The 21,452-nt window shown below is 36.7% G+C and overlaps 1 protein-coding gene across 1 annotated transcript in view; it reads left to right on the forward strand.

Annotated features, from left to right (window-relative positions):
- NBAS (NBAS subunit of NRZ tethering complex) overlaps positions 1–21,452 on the forward strand; it is a 363,078-nt gene that overhangs the window by 67,214 nt on the left and 274,412 nt on the right. The window contains exons 20-21 of the mRNA XM_045011210.1: positions 1,331–1,435; positions 1,814–1,950. Of these exons, the coding sequence (XP_044867145.1) occupies positions 1,331–1,435; positions 1,814–1,950 (242 nt within the window). The remainder of the gene's footprint in view (positions 1–1,330; positions 1,436–1,813; positions 1,951–21,452) is intronic.

Consider the following 21,452-nt stretch of genomic DNA (forward strand, 5'->3'; position numbering starts at 1 on the left):
TTTTGATCTTCTCTATTAGATACCATTGTTTCATCGTGTATTTCTTTGCAGTAATTAAAAAAATATACTTGTTATGCTTAGGAACATTGAATGGGTATAATATTACTGAGATCTTTGATTGTGAAAATGGGAAACTTAATGTGTGTCTGGGGAAACATAGCTTGTGAAGAAAATGTGTTACCACGTATCCCTTGCATCAATGGTACAGACAATGTAATAGTTAATGTAGAGCCATTCAGATGTACCACTCTGCCATGAAAATCTGCTCTGAGCATTTTTCATGAGACACTGTCTGAAATGTCTGAGCCCTGTCTATACTAGCAACTTACAGCAAAAGCCAAGCCACAGTGATGGAAACACCAATTTACCTTTTCAAATACAGACACACACACTTAGCGGCTATGTTAGATTCTACTAGAAGCAAAGCACTTGAAATTTACAGTAAACTTATATGGTAGTAATTTAAGTTTAAAAGTGTTGAGTTGCTACATTCATTTGAGGTTTGAAACTAAACATTCAAATAGATTCTGCCTCCCCCCCTCCCCAATATATGAAATTTCACTTAGTTTGAACAAAGCTAGTGGATTATATGGAATCCAAATTTAAATAGTCATCAGTGGTTTTGTTTTCTCTACTTAAATGGACACCATCCACTTGAAATCTAGAGAATAATAATAAAAAAACCAGTATAAAGCTTCAGATAGAACGACTGCTCCTATCATCTTGTTGATTTATTATTTATTTATTCATTCATTCATTCATTTTTGGTGGTTTTACAGTCACAATAGCTAACTGTTCTTTTTTTTTTTTCTTTCCTTTGTTGCTCTGTGGAAGACCAACAGAAATGACAGGGAGGGGTAATGGCTATTGTGGGAAAACAGAGCAACTGGTTAGATACAGAGAACTATGAAATGTACAGAGTAAACTGATGAAACACCATTTAAGGTGACTCTTAACAATTGTAAGCAGAAAACCAACGAAACAAAAGTGTCCATTCTGAAGTTGATAACGTGTCTTTAAAGTTAAGTGTGTGCATATTATATATCCAGGTATTTATTCCAAAAATATTTAGACTTAAACCTTAATTGCTTAGCCAACTACTAAGACGTCAATGATGAGTGTTGCTGTTAGAATACTTGTATGTACAGCATGACTCTAGAAATGATAGAAATCTACATTAATCATAAATTGTTTCTATAGATCGTTTTTAGAATAACATACTGAGCTATGTAAGTGTTCACTCCTTAGGTAATCTGAGATTCAAGAATTTTAATATGACTTTTATCAACATACTTAAATCATTTTTTATTCAACTTTTTTTTTTTTAAAGGAAATCCTTGGAGGGCCTCATGCAGCTGAGCAGAGATATGATGCTGAATTCTTCAAGAAGTTCCGAAATCAGAATATTGTACTTTCAGCAAGAACTTACGCTCGGGTATCAGTACTTTTTTTCCCCACACGTTTAAATTGCTGTTTTTGTTAACACTAATTCCCCATCACCACATACTGAAATGCAGCCAATATTTTTTTCTGTTTAAAGCTATGAGTGATTTTAAAAATAGGAATGATATATCTTCAGTGTTGTATTTGATTATCTTTATCTGACTGCAAAATGGGACAAGACTCCTCTGCTCTGTCAAGCTTCCAGATTATGAAAACTTTTAAATTAAATAAATGTTTTAGTCACTCCTAGTCTTTAAAAATGCATGATGAAATCAGAATTATATGTTTGCTGAGCAGTAATTGGTAAGCAGAATCATTCTTAAACTGTTTTCAGAGTGTAAAACAGAATATTTTATATTTTCTGGTGTAGGAAAGCAATGTGAGAGCCCTAGAGATCTTGTTTACATACCATGGCTCAGACCTGCTTCCACATCGGCTGGCAATTCTCTCTAATTTTCCAGAGACTACTTCACCACATGAGTATTCCTTTTTGCTGCCTGAAGCTTGGTAAGAAAGCATTCTCTCAATATCAGTTACTAGACAGCATTTTCTTTTTAGAACACTTTGAGAGATTTTATTCTAAAAGTGTGGCTGTAAACTTAAAAACGATTTGAAAACTAAGTGTGGGTTTTTGTCTGCGTATAGCTGTTGCCCAGCATCAAGAGGGCACTTCTGAATTTACTTATTGAATCTCTTCACTTTCTACTTAATATAGTTTTCACTTTGTCTTATCAAGTCACTCAGTGTAAGTAGGTAAGAATCAGTGGCTTTCTACCTCTTACTTGCAGATATTTTTCAGGACATATGGTAAATCTTTAGGTGTTGAGAGCATTTAAATGTACTTACCTCCTTTTCACATAATAGACCTTATCAGGGGTAGTGCCCACTCTGACTTCCCTTAAGAAGGCCTGTCTAGCACTCTGTACAGTTTATCAAATGCTGTGCTTCAGGGGGTGCATGTGAGTCTTTCCATAATTTGTTTGTAACTGCATTGAGGTCTTTGGGTGTAAGGCACAGTAGAAATACAAATTATTGTGATACATTCTTTAAATAAAGAAATAACTGAAGTGTGGAAATTTTACGTACTGACCTTAAAGTGACTCAAAAAACTTGGCAGACTACTACCTCAGAGGAAGAGAGAGCATGAGGTCAATAGTCTAAAATTCAGATTTCACATACAAAATGGTTTTTAAATTAGGTTTTAATTCCCTCATCTTCTTTATGAGAGATCTCCCAGATCCAACTTATGGAATTCTGAAGAAGCTTCAAGATTTCTGAGGTGTCCTGTTTCCATCTCTATTGACATTTATAGATGCTGCAGGATGCTGTTATACGTTTTCTCAGTCTGTCAGTGATTGTGAAGCTATTACCACAATCTATGAAGATGTGGGAAAATTTCCTGATAGGTTCTCTATGATTCCTTGTCTCCCAGGCAAAAGTTCAAGACAACTGATTTCCATATATAAAAGCTTATGAACAAGGCTATTCTCTTTTCCTGGATTAAATGCAGCCAAATACAATATCTCAGTTTCTGAGAAAAGAATGGAAAACCTAATTTCTCTGGTATTATAACAACAGTGTTTTCTAATCATAAAGAAATAATTTTCAACAGACTCCTTTGAGTGAGTGAGTGTCTGTCTGTCTGTCTATCTATCTAACCTATTCCTTGTGTATGTTGTGTGTATATATAATGGCAATGTCCAAAAGGGGGGGGGGGAACAGTAAGTACTCATTAAAGCTTATATATATCTATATCTAGATATATAGATATATATCTATATACATATATATCTATATCTAGATATATAGATATATATCTAGATATAGATATATATCCATAAGGAATAGATTATCTGGCATAACTGATCTAAAACCACCAAAGCATTTTGGGCTACACACTCTTTCTGCAGATAACTACTTGAAGATATTTCATACTGTATCTATATGAAAGAGAGAGAAGTCAAATGAAATTTTCTTCGTAACTTTAAGCTTTTGGAACAAAAACAAGAGCAGAAAGCTCTTATGTATAACAATCAATGCTATTTCTTCTGAGCTTCTACGGCTGTCATCATAGTTGCCTTTGTTAATATTTCCAGATCTCTCAATCTTTTCTGTCAGTATATGTTGACTTGAGGCATTTATTTCTCATTTGGGAAGAAATTGATTGACTTTTGAAAACTGTGAAATGGGATTTAAGTCTATTTATCCTTCGGTATCCACTGTATTTAAGCAGTTATTAAGAAAAAATGATTACTTTAGACAGCAGCATAATACAAATAAAAGAACTAAAAGATAGCTGTATAATTGTCTAACTTAGGTCCTTAAAGACCCTTGTAATCTCAGTAGCTGAGTGCCCCCAAAATCTTTAATGTATTATCCTCATAACACCTTTGTGAGGAAGTGAAATATTATTAATCCTTTTTTGAGTCCTAGGCTACCACCCTAACCATTGGACCTCATTGTTCCTGTCCTGCAACATATTAATAGATTCTGAATTCTAGTTTTGCTGACAGTGTTAAATCATTCAACTTTAGATGAGTTGTTCTACCACTTGCTGTTTAAAACTTGGAACTTTTTAATTTCCAAAACTTTATAGGATACTTTTCATGTAATGGGAAAAATAGTAATATGAATACATTTAAGGTAACACAGAAACAAGCTTTATAATACACAACAAATCTGAGATCAAAAGGGCTTCACTTATTTCTCTGAAATGCACGTATGTAAGTACTGCATGCCTTGGAATACAAAATATACAAGTCTTAATAATTACACTGAGATTACTGCAGGCTTTACTTGCACACATTTATAGAAATAGCAGTTATAGTATAAAATGGAGGAAAATTTTTGATGTACAGTACTCAAATGTTACTGATTATCACCTTCTGTATATTGATACCATCTTGATGGTTTAATTTTCCTTGAAACTTAGTTTTATCAAAGGTTTGAAAATGGATGAAAACACACATTCCAATAAATGTGTGCTATAAATTTTAGGTTGAAGACTCTTGAATGTATTTTATGTATTGATTATCATTTGATTTACATAATGAACCTATGTCAGCCATTTGCAGTTTCTACTTTTCGTTGTGTTTTGAAACTTTCTGATTTGAATAAGGGTCTCTGACGAAAACTTGTAAGGTAGAGGTAACAGAATGGAGCTTTGCCTATTAAACCAGTAGAACATATCTTCATGAGATTTTTTGCCTGTGTGTGGGTGACTGAATTTTAATACGATTGCAAAGTAATGACACAATTTTTGTGTGACAAATGCTGTAATTAAAAATGAAAACAGCCACTTGGATTTCTTCAGATCTGTCCTTACACTTTGTGGCACACTTTTCAGATGTGGTTTGGAGACTGGTGTAACTCTGAGAAATATTTAGGTGGCTATGACTAAAAGAACAGTGTTCACTAGAAAGTGAATGAAAGAAAGAGCAACATAGAATGCCACTTCTAGAACTCTTGAATACTGTAGAGTTTCCATAAGCTAGAGCAAAATAAATAAAGAGTAATAACTGATATTTGCTGACATATGGACCATCTAAATGTGTAGCTAGCGAAGCTGCTAATTTATTGAGCCCTCTCCTGAATTGTAACTAAAGGCAGAGGTACAGCTGGTTGAAATTGTAAAGCATAAGACTGCTAATTCACTAAATTATTAAAATATGTACCATAGAGCAGGAATTCTCAAACTGTTTTAGAGTGTGAACCACATCTTAATCTAGAGATCGTCTTATGGACATTTCCTCGTCAATTATTAGCAAGCAGACCACGTTCTTCCCAATTGAGGTCCCCTAACATCCTGTAAAAAAATAAAATAAAAATAAAAATGCAGCAATAGATTACATTAAAAAAATTAGGGAACTATTGAATGGTGTCTTTCAAGGTGGTTTAGCAGCTAGAAACAAGGAGTCCCAGCACCATGTGAGCAGCTAGCTCCCCAAAGGCTCCTTTTTGAAAACCTTTTCCTCAAATAAGAGTCTGTTACTAAAGATATTCCTGAGCTTGTATCACAATGAAAACAGTATGTTTAAAAGAATAAATGAATTACAGTGGGTAAAAATTTCAAAGGCAGCTAATTCTCATTTTCAGGAGTCAGTCATATGGAAAGTCAGTGTGACTAGGCTCCTAAATGCCTAAGTCTTTCTTGAAAATGGAACTTAGGCTCCTAAGTTTAGGTAAAATTGTCAAAAATGCCTGATAGTTCTGCTGGTGTTTAAGATTGTAGAAAAAATGTATAAGATTGTGTCTGAGAAATATAATTTGATCTTGTAATTAACAATTGTTTTATAATGCACAAAAAAAAGCAGAGTTAAGGTTTGTAATTACTGACTTATGGATGCTTAAGAATGCAGTCTTAATGTTTCTTCACACAGTTCTTAAATGAGATATTACAATATATGAGAAGTAAAGTATGCAAAATGCATATTGCAGTATCTTGGTACCGCCATGTCAAAAAATGTATGATTCTGGATTTTAGAAAAATTAAAAATTTATCAGTGATCCAAAAGATGTATAGAGATACTAGGAACATATAGAGAATCTGTTTTTCATCCTGAAAATACAGTAGAACCTTACGATTACCAGGTATGTTTTTTATTTGCAGCTTCTTTTGTGCTGGCAATTCTCTCCTTTCTTTATCAGTTAGGTAATTTGCATCAACACAGGCTTGGCTTTTGGATTCAAAGCCATCAGCAGAGCTCAGAGACTCTGTCCTAACACACAGGGATCTGAAAAAGAAAACACAGCCTATTGCGGCTCTTTTTGGAGCCCTAATAGGATTTTAATTTAGCAGTACGTTTCATTTGCATTTCTTTTGCCCCTTTCTACAATATACACTGTACATGTCCTAGGGAAAATGCACATTCCTTCTATATTATAACTTTTTTAAAACATTAGCCTTATCAATTTTTACATAAGGTGTAGCTGTTTCTTTTGTTCTTACAGAGTTTTCATGTACCCTTGTCAAAGTGACAGTCTGATTACATAGAGCCATTTTAAGGCTCAGTGTTTTTAACATTGCTTCTTTTTGTTTTGTGCACCTCACCTCTGCTGTTGCTTCAGAGGGTCACTCTTAATTTCTTATTCTTTCACTACAGCTCTTATCTGCTATTGTTACAAAAAAAACAACCAACCAAACAAAAAGACTCCAGAATCTCTACCTATTCTCCTGATTTTGACTACCCTATTGCAGCCATGACTTGGTCTTTATTTAAAAACATTTTAATTTTTTGTAAAGAATCAAGTTACCCCTTAAGGGTTAAATGCTAAATCCCAAAGCCAAACAACACTAATTACCTGTGTCTTGCAAAAAGGTCTGTCAGTTTTGAAACTTTGAATTAAAGAGTCAAATGAATTTTTAGTGGCATTAAAAACAAAAACAAAACCGATTTATCTTACACCTACAAAAAAAGAGTTTTACAAACCAGATGTGCTGGTTTAGATTCTTAGAACTTTACATATTTTCATAGACAAATAGATACATACACATTTTCTTTTCCTTAACACTGCTTTGTTTTTACATAGCTGTATATATATTTGGATTATTTACAGACATTCTTTTGGAAAAGGGCCCATTTTTCCTTCAGAATGGCTGCAAAGAAACCAAGAATTCGCTCTCTTTAACACTGTCCTTTTTAACATTTTCACAAAGTTTAACTGCTAAATTCTCTCGAGCCTCTGTAGAGTTAACTTTTCACTTTCTTCCCTTAAATCACTTGTTTATCTTCCAATATGACACCTTCATGAACTCAAATTTAACTATTTTAAGTATTGTTCCAGGGATTCATGCCTGCACTTACTGCTTTTCTTACTCCTGACACTATGCCCTTAAGGCTTCCAACCTGTTTTTCAGTTCCTTTATCTGTTGCTTGCCTGCTTGTCTGGGCCCGATCCTGCTTTTTCCAATGAACCATTTTTGTTAGTGATATTGTGGTCATTTCACAATTTTGAAAGCAATGTTTAAGCAAAGGGACCAGGAAGGGTGGGGGCTAGTTGAGGAGCCCACCCTCCTTGCTGAATTGGTAGAGGATCACTAAAGAATCAGTTTTTGAGGCAGACAACAAAGGGGAACAGAACAAGGGGCTTTTTGTCCTTTTTACTATGAGAGGGGAGTATGAAGGGGGTTGGATCGATCCGGGGTTTGGAGAACGGGGTAAAGGGGAGTGCTCGGTCTGGTTGTGGGAGAGGAGCCTTTTAATAAAGCTTTTAACTTATTATTTGAATATTTGAGAGAGGCGAGTTTTGATTTTGTCCACCTACAATTTGCCTCTTCCCACCACTGCATGAAACAATTAACCTCTCCTTCAGCCAATTTAGTTTTAGGTTGGCCAAGTTTGTCCTTTAAGACGTCCACACGGTCTTTGTTCCAAGATTTTAACAGTGGCCACTGAATTTTGGGATCCCCCTGAGTTAGCCTAGACCATTTTTCCAGAAATTTACAGGAGTCTGGACCCATCCTAAAATACATAAATGAGCCAGCGTTCGTTTAGGGAACTGTTCTGACTTAGACGTCTGGTTACCCATACAGGAGGACTTTACACACCAATTGCACAAGAAGGAAATTCGGGTTCGTCAGAGCGATGCCCGGTGCAACACACAAAAGGAGGCCACAGGCTACTGCCTCAATCGCCCTTGCTTTCACACCAAGAGTTTTACCCAAAGTGCGGTGCGGCTGCGATTGTGCAGATTCCACTCACTCAGACTGTGGGGACAGGAACCCCTTGGTCCGTCGATCCCCCGACGGAGACGGCACCCAGACTCAAACACTCAACAGGGAGGACGGATAGACACAGAGTCAGGACAGTCCTCAGTCCGGACAAAACACAGAAATAATTACCTGACCAGATACCGGGATCCCTACCAGAACAGAGTGGGAACCAACAGGTTCGATGGCGTAGACTTCACTGTGGTCGTGCGCCTTTCTGTTCTGGTGGAGGACCGCTCGGGCCAAATGCCCAGGTGCCGGCTGCCATGGTTGTCCTACAAAAACAGTCAGGAATCACACAGCCCCAGTGAAGACGGTTGCCATCTCGGTGGGACCTCCAAATTGTCAAAGTTAGACTCAGGTCTCACAGTTTGTCAGACCACTCTGTTTTATTAGCACAGCACTCTGCTAATAACACCCAGATAATGTGAGCACCATGCAAGGCACAAACTATCTTATTTTTACAGTATAATTCATTCTGCTTTCACATATGGAATAGCTAGTGTATTGTAGTGGCTATGGAAACAAGATTAGCAGTACATCCCTCTTTGTTATTCTCAGGAGAAGCATAATGAGATTTCATTTTTTCCTATAAAAATGAAAAGCTGATTAGACAACCTAATCAAAATGAAATTAATGAATGTGTGATTCAGTCCTACATTGCTTTTAGGTAGCGAATATTGAACATAAAAGTACTTGGCTTTGTACTTTTGAAATAGGTTTTGTTCTTTTCATTAATAAACTGCTGTGAGAAGGCATCTGCAACATTCATAAAATTTGAAAGCATCCTTACTGATTCTTACATTGTTGTAACAGTAACTGCTGTGGTCTTGTGGTTGGAGGAGGATGGAGTGCTAAATTATGTTTCTGGACTTGCTATTTACCAGCTGTGACCTTGGACAACTCATTTGAGGCCTGTGGTGATCAGTAGATGAGGCAATTAGTCTGTTTATCTGTCCCTTAGTGTTACCTCATCTGTAAATAGAGTAATATTTCTCTACCTCACAGAACTGTTTGTGTCCTTAATATTTGTAATGTGTTGTCCAAGTGCAAATAATCTTTTCTGTGATCTTATTTTGTATTACCATAGCTCCCAAAAGCTCCAGTTGTGGTGAGGGCCTCATTGTGCTGTATACGCTACCTAGTAGACTGTAAACTCTTCAAGAAGGGACTATTTTTGTTAAAATTAAAACAATGGGGCATTGGCCTCTAGGTGCTATCATAATACAAATAATTAACATATAGCAAGACTCAGTCACTGCTCTGAAACATTTACAATCTAATTCTAGCTGTAACAAACGGAGGGGTGAGAGAGAGGGGACATGGAGTATTTTGTTTTTTTGTTTTGAATTCTGGCTAATTAGGCCTATTTAGTTGGTGGCTTGGATAAATTTTGCAAGTCAAACGTCTGTCTCGTAGAAGTAGCGAGGCAGACAGAGGGAAGATAGCTCTTTTCTAATGTCTATTTTAATGGATACAATTAGAGTCCGTAGCTTATTGTTAAAACTATTGCCACTGGGATTTAAGAGATAATCTCAGTGGAAAATAATGCCCTTCCCTGCATTATAAATACATAACCAGAGCTTTTTTTCCTTTACTCGTAATTTCCTTTTCCTTTTTACTGCATTAAACTACCATGTTGCAACATTATAGCTGACACTTTAAACTCACAAAAGTCAGGGAATTCAAATGTATCGTTCCCCCAACAGCCATAATTCAATTATATTGCACATTATACTGGTAGTAAAAATCTTTACTTTAAGATGGTAACTTTTATGTATATTCCTCTGTTTTCACACTCAACTTTCCAAAAAACTACTACTGGGCTGAAATTGTCCCTATTTGTTTTCAGCTTCAAGATGAATGTTTTTTGGATACTTTGAATGAAATCCATTCAGCCACGTGAGGTGGGGACAGGAATACTTTCTTAATAATTCAAACAACTAAACTTTAAAACTTCAAAATTCCAATGTGACAAGTTATCAATGATGGGTAGGTAAATGGTAGGCTTAAATTTAAAATAATACTATAGACAATTACATTTGCCTTTTCAGAATGAAACCATTCTACTTAACCAGTTTTTCAGTTATCACCTGCAGCACTGTAGAGTTTCAAAGCTCTCCGTGCTGCACCATCCTTGTTTTGTGTGTGTGTGTGTGTGTGTGTGTGTGTGTGTGTGTGTGTGTGTGTATAATTGGTGCGATTTAAAGCATATAGAGTTTTGCAAAAGGGTCCAAAGAGTGCCAGAGCTAAGGTTTTTTCTCTTCTTTGTCTCTGTTTTGTCTACTATTTTTTAATAATAAAAAAGTAAGGAAAAGTGAATGCGTTAAAATCTTCTCTAGAGATAATATCTTGACATGGTAGAGCTGCTTGAGTGGCCCCATGACACAGAGAGCTTAGCCAACAGGAATTTTATTCTCCTGGTAAGGTCACCCAAGCCAGGCAGACAGAAGAGTAGAGACCATACAAAAATCAGCCTCCTGGTCCTCCAACCCATTGGGAGTTGGATATGACGTTGACAGCCTAATTCCATAGAACAGTTTTATTATGGGAACAGAAGAACAAATAAGACACCAAATACTGATCCTTAACCTCAAATGGACAGCATGATGGATATCGGCCAAACTCTTCTGTCAGGATGCTGTTATCCTGAAGATCTCACTGCTGCAGGCTCATTCCAAACTTCAGGTTAGTTTTTGAAATGTGAGGACTGTTACAGATTGGGAAGTCAGCCCAAGAAATAGAAAATTAGAATTTAGACATCCTTCATATGAGTGAATGCAGGTGAAAAACAGAAATAAATCTGATTCACTCTGGGACACCAGATAAGAAGAGAAGAAGTTGCATTGATCTTGAAATCTACCACACAAAGAACCATTTTAGACTGGGAACTGGTTAATGGCAGTAATATACATGATTTCAAACACACTATATACATGTGATAGTTATTCAGTGGTATGCCCCAACGAATGTATATGATGAGGAAGTTGAAGATACTTTCAGTAACATTCTTCAGGATCTCATCAACAAGGGCCCACAACATGATTTTTATTGTAGGGTGATACGAATTCTGTAGTTGGGATAGTCAGTCATGGCATGATGGACATAATGAGCACCCATGGCTCACTTAACAACATTGGTGAGCATATTCTTGAATTATGTCACCTGAACCATTTTGTTGTTAGAGAAACACACTTTTCTCATAATGAGATTTTTAAAAAACCCATTGCTTTTTAGTAATGCAGTCAGGCGATATCTAATAGATCATTTTGGTGTACAAACATAGTTTTAATAGTCACTTCAAGACATCTGCATATACAGAAGAGCATATATAGGAAGTGATTATCAATGCATTGCCATCATGAAATGAAATTGGGAAAATTGCCTCTAAAGATGATTATAAGAAAGATGAATATCTTTAAACCTGAGGATGAACAAATAAGGAATGATTTAGAATTTTACTTTTAAAGAAAGCTGTCAAATGTGGCAGAAGTAGTCTATGATATAGAAAAAGCATGGAAGCCATTAGCAAACCTTTTATTAAGACAGGAGAGACTGTCCTTGGATTTAACAAAGTTTAGGAAAGAAGAATGAATTTGCAGTGCCATGTGGGAAATTATTGCTGTGATATTATCGACATAAGCTATGACCATTTAGATCATTGTTGCAACCACTGTTATATATTTGCAGGGGGAGGGATAGCTCAGTGGTTTGAGCATTGGCCTGCTAAACCCAGGGTTGTGAGTTCAATCCTTGAGGAGGCCACTTAGGAATCTGGGGCAAAAATTGGTCCTGCTCTAGTGAAGGCAGGGGGCTGGACTCAATGACCTTTCAAGGTCCCTTCCAGTTCTAGGAGATTGGTATATCTCCAGTTATTACCTTTAGGTTGTCATGTGAGGTGTCTATGGAAAAGGTTATGATTGGCTGATTATAATTATGCTATCTGTATGGGTGTATCATTTTGGTAGTTGAAGTTATAAATATTGGCTATGTACCTGTATCTCAGTGTTTTTGATTCCAAGTAGCCTCAATGAAGCATTTGGTCAGCTTCTTGAGAAGGGACTAGTCTCAGTAAGTGCCCAATCAAGAAACACTTAACTGACAATGGGCTTTGGAAGACACCAATCCACCTCTGAGCTTTCCTGGGAATGTTCAAACTATCATGTAAACAATGGCGTCTACATATAAAGAATTGCGTCATGCATGGGCATGTGGCTTGCTCATGTGACTTCATGCTCTATCTTGCTGCTGTGATCTTCCAGAGGGCAGAGATTATAAAAGGCTGCAACATCTCCTCCATTTTGTCTTCAGTCCTGCTTCTTCCCTCTGGAGGGACTTTGCTACAAATTGAAGCTCTGAACAAAGGACTGAATGACCCATCCCAGCAGTGGAGGTACTCCAGAGGCTTGATTTGAACCTAGGGTTTATCCCATCACTGCCACCCTCAGGGTTCCCCCCCCCACTCTGAACTCTGGGGTACAGATGTGGAGACCCACATGAAAGACTTCCTAAACTTCCCCAAAGCACGAATTCCTTTCCTTGTCCTTGGACGGTATTGCTGCCACCACCAAGTGATTTACACAAAAATTCAGGGAAGGGTCACTTGGGAGGATATTTTGGGGGGATAGGGATTCCAAGTCCCTTCACCCCCTTTCCTGAGGAGGCTTGAGAATAATTGCCTTGGGGAAGTTTTAACCTAAGATGGTAGACTATAAGCTTAGGAAGTCTTCCATGTGGGTCCCCATATCTGTACCCCAGAGTTCAGTGTGGGGGGAGGACCCTGACAATTGCAGAAAGAGAAACCAGGTTAAATCTACTTAATGTCTTAAGGCCAGAAGAGGGTAAACAAGAAAAGGAGGAATATAGGGATAAAGACAAACCAATAAAAAAGATCAGTCAGGGAGGATAAAAGAGCATTTATTGATAGGCATTTGGTAACAAGAATGGTGTTTATCAAACCACTAAATGACTTGTCGGAGATTTTAGCCATAGTAGAGAAGTTCCAGTAAAAGATAAACAAGGGAGAACCCTTTACTACCTTAGAGGAACAAAACAAAAGATGGATAGAGCATTTCCATGATATCCTTAACAGGCCTCCACCAGAGATAGCATTCAGCTTTGATAACAGAGAAAATGGCAGAGCTTGATGTTTGCTTTGAGGAAATTACCCTGGATGAATTGAAAGCAGACATTGATGGATTAAGTAACAATAAATCATGAGGTGAAGATCAAATCATAGCAGAACTGCTTAAGGCAAGTGGAAAGGACAACATGAAAATCCTATTATCTCTGATATGAGAGAAGGGCCATGCCCCAGAAGAATGGAAAAGAAGGATTATAACCAGCACCTCAAAAAGGTAGATTTGAGTGATTGTAATAACTAGTGTGGTATTGTGCTGCTTTCAGTCCCAGCGAAGGTCTTCTGTGTAAGCACCCTAAATAGACTTAGAGATGCCATAGGTCGCAGACTTAGAACAACAAGCTGATTTTCATCCCAATCGATATTGTGTGGATCAGGTGTTCATCTTCCATAATATTGTGGAAAAAAAACAATGAATGGCAAGTGCCAATAGTTCTGAATGTTGTAGTTTTTCAAAAGAGATTAGTGTAGATGGAAAATCTTTGTAGCAGATGATACAAATCTATGGTATCCCCAACAAAATCATTCAATAAACAGTCAGTAAACCAGGAGCTAATGAACTGGTTAATGTTACCAGTCACTAGTAACTTGCATTGGTGTCAGGCATAATTGTATCTTGTCCTCTATATTGTTTGGAGTCACTGTTGACTTTATGTGACAGACTATCAGTAGGTAAAGGGGTATTGTGGGTGTAGTAGGTGAGCTTGGGGGCTTACATTCTTCAGATGACATCTGTCTTATAAGTAAATCAGTTGAAGATATGCAGAGAAACACAGATGTTCTTGCAAATTCTCTCAAGCAAATTGGTCTTATCAATAAATCAGACGGAAGTTATGAAAATTTACCTACCAATAACTTTCCTTACGTAGAAAGTGAAGCCTTGAAAACTATTAATAAATGTACTTATCTGAGTGGTATGATTCATGATGCTAGTGCTTGCATATTTGATATAAAGTCCAGAATAGGTAAAGCAAGTGCTGTATTTTGAAAACTCAGTGCAGCATGGAAGTCCAGCGTGATCAGCAAAACCACCAAACTTAAGATCTTTAGAAGCAACATCCTAAGTGTCTGCCTATAGAGGTAGAATCCTAGAAAATAAATCCATCCAATGGCAATTGAAAAATTAACAATACAGGTACTTGGATTAAAATATGTAAAATGGACTGATAGGATAAGTAATTAACAGTCCTAGAATGGGCACAACTGCCTGCAACAAAACAAGGAAGTATGAAAAGATGGATGTATTTGTGATATTTTTTAAGAATGTCTTATAGTAGGCTTCCTAAATGAGCATTGCTTAGTGAGCCAGAGAAGAAGGCAGAGAGGCTGACATAGAGGCACAATCCAAGCTGAAGTGGCATTATTACACGTGAATATAAAAGACTTGAAAAAATTAGCTTAGGATCAGGATGGTTGATGCCATCCGACTTCTGCTTTATGCACTTGATGGTGTGGAAAGGATGATGATACATTATAAGAAGTTATTTCCACTAATACATTTGTCTCCGTTCAGTGATGTCGCAGTCCATTGTCTATGGATTGTGACTCTACTGAGTAGAAAGGGCGGAGCTTTTATTCGCACTCAACTTGTTTTCACAATGAAAGGGAAAACAAAGTAGGCAAGTTAAAGGAGTATGTGCAGAGGGGTGTTCAGAGGAGCCAAATGTAATTAAAAGCATATGTTAAAACAATATTAAGGTTGTAAAAATGAACACCTCCAGCAATTGTGAAGGATAAACATCTGATGGGAATGTTAATTTGTCTATATTGCAAGTGTAGTCACATTTTCGTTTGATAGCTAGGCAGTTGTATGTGTAGTCTTCAATATATATGGTGTGCAATATAGTCAGGTTACTTTTCCTATTGCTACTATTATATGGGTGAACTGGTGAAAGGCTGCAGGGCAAGAGCTATTTGTTTTACGTTTTCTGTGTTCATGTTGTCAGATTTAATACTGCAGTAACACAAGTTGTATGTGTTCATGTATATTAATGAAAAAAGCTGAAATCTTACATATAATTGAGGACAAAATTGAAGTTGTTGTGAGAACTGTCTCTCTTGAATTTCTTAATTCTTATGCTTTAATATTAACATTGCGAAATTAACACTTTTTCTGTGTGGTAGGGGTGTTGTTTTAATGAATCTTCTGGAATGTGTCCTTGCTGTTTTTCATTGTTGCCATTGTGCCTGGATTCCTGCTGTGTCCTTATCGTCCAAGCACCACTTCCTCCTCCATATGCTTAAAATTTACTACTTAATCAATCCCTCAATTCTTCTCATCAATAATCCTGACATTCTGTCCATTTTGAATTGTTGATCTGTCTTATTTGTTTGTCCTTTTTAGACTTTATCCTGTCTGGAACAGAGCAAACGCCTTATATACGTTTATAAAGTACCATGTATAAGTATGATTGTATATAGATGTTTGATATAGATTTTAAAAATAATTTGAGTGATAGGTACTGGAAAAATACTTTTGATTTTTGTTTGTTTTACATTCAGCGCTGTTTAAATTAGTTTGTGTTAAATCTTAAATTCTTTTAAAATGTGTTTTTTTCCTCCTAATTCAACTTTACATGCCTATATGGATGCATATGGTCAAAATAATGGCTGCTGCTTTTTCTTCCTGATGATTTAGAACCTAACTAGATTCTTTCATTTTGGTTCCTATTTGGATTAAAAGATCTTTCTATTTTCTTGTTTAGAGTTATATTGAAGCTTTAAAATCCTCAGTGCTTGAATCCTACAATTAAAAAATGCCTTTCTTCTTAAATGCCACACCTGACTTAGTGAGACAAGTGGCGAGGTATTATCTTTTATTGGACCGACTTCTGTTGGTCCAATAAAGAGATAAGTATTTGAGCTATACAGAGCTCTTCTTCTGGTCTGGGAAAGGTATTCAGAGTATCACAGCTAAATACAAGGTGGAACAGATTAAGCGTAAGGCTACAGGTTTGTCACAGATTCTGTGATTTATTTATTTATTTTCGTGTGACCTCTGACTTCAGAGCTTGGGTTGCCGTGAATTCTTGTTTATTGCCTGTGACCTGCCTTTGACTTTTACTAACAATAACAGACACGAAATCTTAACCTTAAACATAAGCTGTAAAACTTTCTGCAAGAGCAGAGTCATTTTCAAAGGGTCTGTCATTAGTTTTCACAGCAGAAATTTTGAAGCAGAAGTTACACTGAAAGCTGCAAGCAGCTGAGATGCTATTATTTTAAATGTTGATTTATTTTCATTTGGGTTAATCATCCCAAAATGGTTCTTTTTGAGTAGGGTGGTTTAAAGAAATGGCACTGGCTGTGCTTTAGGATAGTAGGGCACTTGAATGTATTGCTTCCTCTTTCTCTCGCTCTCCCTCTCTAGAAAATTGTGAGTATTGAACACGCCACTCTCTTATCTCCTCTCACGCCACTCTCTTATCTCCTCTCTGGCAACCTTTTTTTTTTCCTGTCACAGTTTATCAAATAAAAATGAAAGTTTAGAATGGATGTGGTTACAGTCACACAAAGTGCCTGGCTGTGTCTGTTACTCTTAAAGAAAGCCAGGTTGTCAATTATAACTGGCTGAGGGGAGCTTTTTCCTGAATTAAAAATAAAGCACAAACAACATACACAAATATGATAAATATATACACCATGAATTTCTAAAAGACCATTCTTTCCTTATTACCCCTCTTCTTTGGAAAAGACGACCTCAGACATAATGAAGCTGTGCTTAGGGCCTAATCCTGAGAACCTGCAAGTGGCACTGACATCGCATTCTGTCCTTTCATTTCGTTCTATGGGAGTTGCAGGTGCTCAGTATCTTTCTCAGGATTTGATCATAAAGCAGACATGGAATAATGTAGTTTTGTAATCTCTGTAATAAAGATGAAAAATGCCTGACTTAATATTATAGGGTCATAAATTGTTTCATCTAGTCTATGATATTTATAATATATTAGTATTCAAAGAAAAGCATGTGATAAAACAGAAGGAAAATAGAGATGTAATACTGTATTTCAAATTTGATAACTTTCAGACATTTTAAAATGTAAAACATGGATATGCATTAAATGTATGTGATTGCAGCAGAACAAACGACTCTCTAAGTACTTCCATTGCAAGTTTTTTATTATGTCCTCAGTATATGGAGTTTTTTCCAAATTAAATGCAAGTAAGATGAGAGTCAGAATCCTCACATTAATAGTTTTTTGATGGTATATGGATGGAAGACTTTGTGAGAACTGTACCATATTTTGTGCATTCAACATCTTCCATAAATAGCTTTCTCTTCTCTAGCCTATGGATACCTTGCATTTTTAATCTGTGTTCATTATATCGGATATTCAGAACCAATACTTAGCACAGCAAACCTTTCAGATGGTAAGAGAGACTCCGATTTAAAAAAAAAAAAAAAAAGACAGTGAATATGTGAAACTGACATTGTGAAGTTCCATGTGTTTTGTGTCTCAGTGTTTCCAGATCAGATGTGCTGAGTTTACAGGGAGGAGGTAGTATTTCCTAACTGTCAGCTCTACGAACTCAACCTGACATTTGTGAGTCATATAGAAACACGCACTGCACTTTTTTCCTGCAAGTACTGTGTACAGAGTATAAAGTCACCATAGGAAAAAAGAAAGAATTGAACTCTGTCCTTAAAACTGAATAATACCTTACCTTTTAGAAAACATGTCCATGAGAAAAATAAACCCACAGCTTGAATACTTGCAATAAGTAGTTTATGGCACTTACAATAAATCAGGCAGTCTTTTATCAAAGCAGAGAATTATAAGACCTGTTGAACTAGGGTAAACACAAGAGTGAAAAGGGCTATATTGAGAAAAGTGAAACCCTTTAAAAGAAAAAGATCAGGAGTTGAGTGCCTTCCTAGTCAGTCAATTGATTGGACTCCAATTGATTTTGGAGTGTATTGAAGGAAGTAGGCGCTTCAATAACATACCAAGGGGGAAAACATCAAAAAGTGTGTTTTGACTCTTTGGAAGGAGCAGTTTAATTGGCAAGAAGAATATATAAAGTGTTGCAAACAAATTTCAGTGTGTAATAGGTAATGCTTAGCATTTGTATGATTTTAATCTGTAGATTTCATTGTAGGTATTTGGCATACAGTACCACACTTAAGATTTTTCCTATGTGAGTCAACCTGGCACTATTCCATTGGGACTATTAATGTCCGGTTGCTCCTGGCAGTTGATGATGGCCAAAGAAGAGTACTGATGTGTGCATGATTGTTTTGAAAGCAGAACTTCCCTGTTCTCTGCCAATCTTGACTGCTAAATTCATTTGGCAGGAGGAGATGGAAGACTTTGTTTAGGTCTTTATATATCCTGTCTATATAATTGATTTTCCTTTATAAAAATCTTGGACACATTTTTTAAAGGGCATTATTTTTCTAAAATGCATTGGAGCTATTTAATAAAATGACCTCCTTGAGTTTTTTGAGATGTATGCTAGTGTTCATAACGATTAAATCCTTACACGTTCTAAATTCAGAATTCTGCACTCTATATCTGTGTTTTGGAACAGCTAGTTGTACTTCATTCACATGTTGTTTTTGCATCTCATTTGTTCGTATGGTACCATATGTGTGCATGGTCCTTTTCTGAAAAACTTGTCTTCTGAATTATACATGGTATAGCCAGGGATAACAGTAAAAATAGATTCATCCCTGAAATAAATGTTAAAATAGTGAGGTAAAGTAAAAAGGGAAATGATCCCACTGTTATCTGGATAAGATTTACCTTCACTGTATCAGAAAGGTCACATATACAGATCTGAAGTATGGGCTGTCATAATGAATGAATTTCCCACTACTAATAGGTATGTACATATTGAGATAGTTGTGCTTTCCCTCGTTTTTCCAGGTCTCGGTCATAAACTCCTATGATAAAACCAAATACAGAAAAATTTCTGAAGTGGCTCAGTAGGATTACTCTGAGCTGCTTTTAAGGGCACATAAAAATAAAATGGCGCCTGCTGTGCAAACTGCATGGGAGTTGCTGTGAATCAATAAGTAGATGGTTTCTGGACTAATATCTCCTTGACATATTGTAATAATACAAGTTACTTATTGGGGAAATGGGCCACATCACTGTTCAAAAACTATGGTAAATGATGATATTATTGACTTATTTTTAATATGAAGGCACTCACAGGCCACAATCCTGACTGGGCCCCATTAGTCGTAGGTGCTGTGCAAACAAAGTTCCTTTCCTAAAGACCTTACAAACTAAGTTAAAGAAGAGGCAGCACATGGGTGCAATGAGCAGTGGGAAGGGATGGGGGAGAGAATACAATGGTGATGGGAAAGAGAACATGTATTATGTAGTTCAGCTGTGTGCAATGTTTGCAGATTATAGATGTTTTAATATGTCAAACTATTTTGAGAGATTGAAGAGCTAGTTGCTGGAAAAAAAGCAGGCTTTTTGTGTTTTTTGGCATCATTATAGATGGAAGTATTGGTATGGGAACTCAGAGCTTTGTACTTAGGGTTTTCTGATTGACATTTGTACTTCGTTATATATCTAATATTCAGATTACGACTGACTGGTTATGCAATAATTTCAGTTTTTCTGTCCATTGAAAGAAATAGGTCAAAAATTATAGCCCTTGGAAGTGATAGAAGTAAACGTAATGACCAATCTGTGGGATGAGTGCTCCTTGTAGATCTTCTGAAGTTTAATGCCATGCTAATGTATTACCACTGCATTACCCATAGGTTTGCTCTTGTGAGCTCTCATGCTGATTCTGTTCCATATCTGGAAGGATATCACATCACTTTACATGTCTTTTCTATTACTTCAAATCTATTCCTTAGCATTTTGATTAAAATGAAAGAAGGTTTATTAGATGAGCTATCGTTAAACCGTAAGGAAATTCATGGGGAGCTCCAGCTGGCAGCATATAGAGCAAAGTAAATTGTATTCAGTACTCTGGACTATAAAATAAGTTATTTTAATAAGCTGTTGGACTCCAAAATCAGTATCACCTCTTTCCCCCAGCAGACTTTTTAGGGATGAAATATGTTCTTATAGATGTTTTGATGTTTGTTAGAACTGTGCCATATATTGCAATAGATGGATGTTGCAATTGCTAATTGCTGTTGGTGGTCTGTGAAGAAAACTAAAATGGCCTGTTTGGATGAGGGCTGCCACACTTGTGCAGAGGGATTGAAGGTTGACCCAGAAACTGATGAAATGTGGACAAAACTCTGCTTTTCAGTGTTAACCATTTTATATAGGGGAAGAAAATTTAAAGTCCGTAAAACAGATTTTAAATACAGTTAAAATGGAAGCTTAAAACAGATTCTCAGAGATTGAACGTAATGTAGTGTGTGTGCATAAGTGTTTGGCGTATAGTCTTGCATCTGGCTCCTATATTGGATTTTTATGGGAACCTGCCCCAACTCTGCAAGTTTCTGAAATTGACTAGGTACTGATAAATAACAACATAGCCGTAATAAAATATAGTGGCTTTTTAAAAAAATTTTTTAATTGTTTTGACCTCTGTCTAAATTCTTAGAGACAACCATATGTTGATTACAGTTGTGCCTATTACAAGACAATTTCAGCCATTTTCCTTTTCTGATTTAATACTTGCTGGATGTCAGTTTATTTTTATTGTATAAATATTAAATGGAATAACTATCACTAGTGCTGAGTTGGCAGCTCCCTCACCTGTGTCATAGAACCTCTCACTTCCTGGCTGACCCTAGTGTGTGAGCCAAGTTCCTGTCAGCAGATTCTGCTCTCTACTAGCAGCATATTGCTGTGTGAGGGAGTGGTCACCACTGAGACATCATGGGAGTGGGAGAAGTTAATGGGGCCTTATGAATGTGTGTCTTCTATGTGGTTTTATCCAGGGTGTGTGATACTTTGTAATCTAAGCCAGGGGAGGGATAGCTCAGTGGTTTGAGTATTGGCCTGCTAAACCCAGGATTGTGAGTTCAATCCTTGAGGAGGCCACTTAGGGATCTGGGGCAAAAATTGGTCCTGCTAGTGAAGGCAGGGGGCTGGACTCAATGACCTTTCTAGGTCCCTTCCAGTTCTAGGAGATCGGTATATCTCCAATTATTACCTTAAAGCACACAAAATATGGGAGAAAGGCCCATAAGTGTGTGTGATTCATATGTGGCCTGATTCAGTGCACATTGAA

The sequence above is a fragment of the Mauremys mutica genome, chromosome 3 (genome assembly GCF_020497125.1).
Source record: "Mauremys mutica isolate MM-2020 ecotype Southern chromosome 3, ASM2049712v1, whole genome shotgun sequence".
NCBI classification, from domain to species: Eukaryota; Metazoa; Chordata; order Testudines; family Geoemydidae; genus Mauremys; species Mauremys mutica.